The sequence below is a fragment of the Asparagus officinalis genome, chromosome 7 (assembly GCF_001876935.1).
Source record: "Asparagus officinalis chromosome 7, Aspof.V1, whole genome shotgun sequence".
Lineage (NCBI taxonomy): Eukaryota > Viridiplantae > Streptophyta > Magnoliopsida > Asparagales > Asparagaceae > Asparagus > Asparagus officinalis.
Genome location: NC_033800.1, coordinates 118,602,943 through 118,605,199, shown reverse-complemented (window position 1 = coordinate 118,605,199; position 2,257 = coordinate 118,602,943). Strand labels below are relative to the sequence as shown.

The window sequence follows — 2,257 nt, the reverse complement described above, 5'->3', positions numbered from 1 at the left end:
AGCAAACATGGATGCTACTGAAGAGAAACTGTTGTTCAGCACAGAGGGTGGAAATCAGGACACTTCCTTTGGGGTGAATACTGACAGAAGCATGGGCGGCTATCTTCCTGGGGACCTTATGCAAAGTAGTGATTGTTTTAGTTCATTTCCTACATTAAATAGTGGGAGTTGGAGTGCTCTCATGCAAGAGGCTGTAGAAGCTTCTAGTAGTGACACGGGATTAAATGAAGAATGGAGTGGCTTGAGCTTCCAGAAGACAGAACTGTCAACTGGGAAACATTCAGCTATGTTGCAACATAATAGTAGGAAGCAGCAAGCATGGCATGACCAGAACATTCAGAATGCATCTTCTTTAGCTTCAAATCCTCTTCCATTATGTAATGATCCCAGAGCAAGCTCAAATTTTCAACCCACAACTAATTTCCATCAGTCTATGAATTTCTCTTGTCAAGGGACTGATGGAGTATCAGCTGATACTTTCCACGAGTCCTTTCAACAGCCTTGTAAAGAAGCCGTCGACAAGCCCTTTGATCATACTCACCAAGGGAAGCAATTAAATGAAGGTATTACCAATATGCAAACACAATTCAATAATACATCCAATGGTGTGTGGACAGAACAGACACCTGAAGAACCAGCAAGCTCTACACATTCTTCAGAGGTGGAATTCAATCCCCATAACATGCAGCATTCCTGGGCTCATCAACAGAAGGTGTCTTTGCATGGCCACTCTGGTAGCAGACTAGATGACTGGAATACACAATCATTAGCACCTGCTGGAGGTAACTCTTCAAATTTGTATGACAATGAAGAGAGAATACAGGCCAATGATACAGAAAGAACAATGAATGTTGAAACAGATCATGATGGAAGCATGTGGAAAGCTACTGGAAGTGGAGTATTCACTAATTCGATAGGGAGAAGGGAAGCACCCGGTTCTCATACCAATAGCGTTATGATGCATAGCGGAGATTCCTATACAGGCAATCTTTCTGCCAATTCCAACCGTCCAAACTTGAATAAAGAAACAAGTCAGCAGGTATTTTGTGGTCATCAAATTAGTTTTCCCCCAAAACCTGGAAAGTTAACCCCACCCCCCAAACCCAACCAGTCAGCAGGTATTTTGTGGTCATCAAATTAGTTTTTCCCTAAAACCTGGAAAGTTAAACCCCACCCCCCAAAATGCACTCCCCACCCTTTTTTCTTACTCCAGAGCTGAAATGAAGAACTTTCAGTGATTCTCCTTAGATACATAAATCACTGTCACTTGCAAAAAGAGAAGAGAGCTTGCATGACTATTTGAGCTAGATGTTTTTGTTAGAAGAAGAAAGCTTGTTTCATATACTTTTTGCCTATTCATCACTGGAGATCCTTAATTTTCTTTTTCGTATTTATAGGGACACTTGAGTGATTTGCGAAGAAATGCAAGAGCAGCTGAAAATATGCAACATAGAGATGACATTTCTCGTGATCTTGCTACACCTATCTTTAGTCGATCAGCTTCTCAGTTTCATGAGAACAAAAAAGCTGGTTTGTCAAGGTATTGATTTATCTATTTGTTGTTGTATTTTCTGTAATGATTTTTTATAAGATACCCTCAGTATTTTAAAGAAAACTTCTCTCTACTAAGATTCTTATACACCTAAACACATTTTCTTTGCTAGATTTATCCACAATAATGTATTTTCAGTTTTTCATATACTTTTGTGGTTGTGTCAGCGTAAGGGATGCTGAAAGTTTTGGTTAGGTTTTATGATAACTATACTATTATTTTAACTCAAATTTTGATGTATTTCCTTGTAGTGAAAATATGCTTGAGCTCCTTCATAAGGTGGACCAATCAAAAGAAGGGAAAACAACTGAAAGCTTCGGTTTTTCTGAACAGAATACATCATCCGGAAGGCCTGGGGGACATCCTTCTGATGGGTCTTTTTCATGTCTCCAGTCTAACCAGTCACCTTCATTTCAAGGCTTTGGTTTAAAATTGGCTCCTCCGTCTCAACGGCAATCTGCTTCAGACCATAGTTTTCCTTCACATGCTTCCTTACAAGCTGTTCATGATTTCCAAAGGAATCACGACTCAAGAGCAAGAGAAGATCAATCAAAGCCATTTTCCACAACTTCAGTTCAATCTGTGCCTTCTTCTGATGATACAGCTCAGAGAGAAAACCATGCGGCTAAATCTTTTCTTTCTGGACATAACAAGGCCATGTATTCCAACTTTCAAGGCAATTCATTGGCAGCTGCTGCCTATTCT

The 2,257-nt window shown here is 39.9% G+C and overlaps 1 protein-coding gene across 1 annotated transcript in view; it reads left to right on the top strand.

Annotated features, from left to right (window-relative positions):
- LOC109849076 overlaps nucleotides 1–2,257 on the top strand; it is a 14,210-nt gene that overhangs the window by 3,990 nt on the left and 7,963 nt on the right. Inside the window, 3 exon segments of the mRNA XM_020418863.1 lie at nucleotides 1–1,039; nucleotides 1,398–1,540; nucleotides 1,804–2,257. The exon segment at nucleotides 1–1,039 is cut by the window's left edge and continues 4 nt beyond it; the exon segment at nucleotides 1,804–2,257 is cut by the window's right edge and continues 1,628 nt beyond it. Of these exon segments, the coding sequence (XP_020274452.1) occupies nucleotides 1–1,039; nucleotides 1,398–1,540; nucleotides 1,804–2,257 (1,636 nt within the window).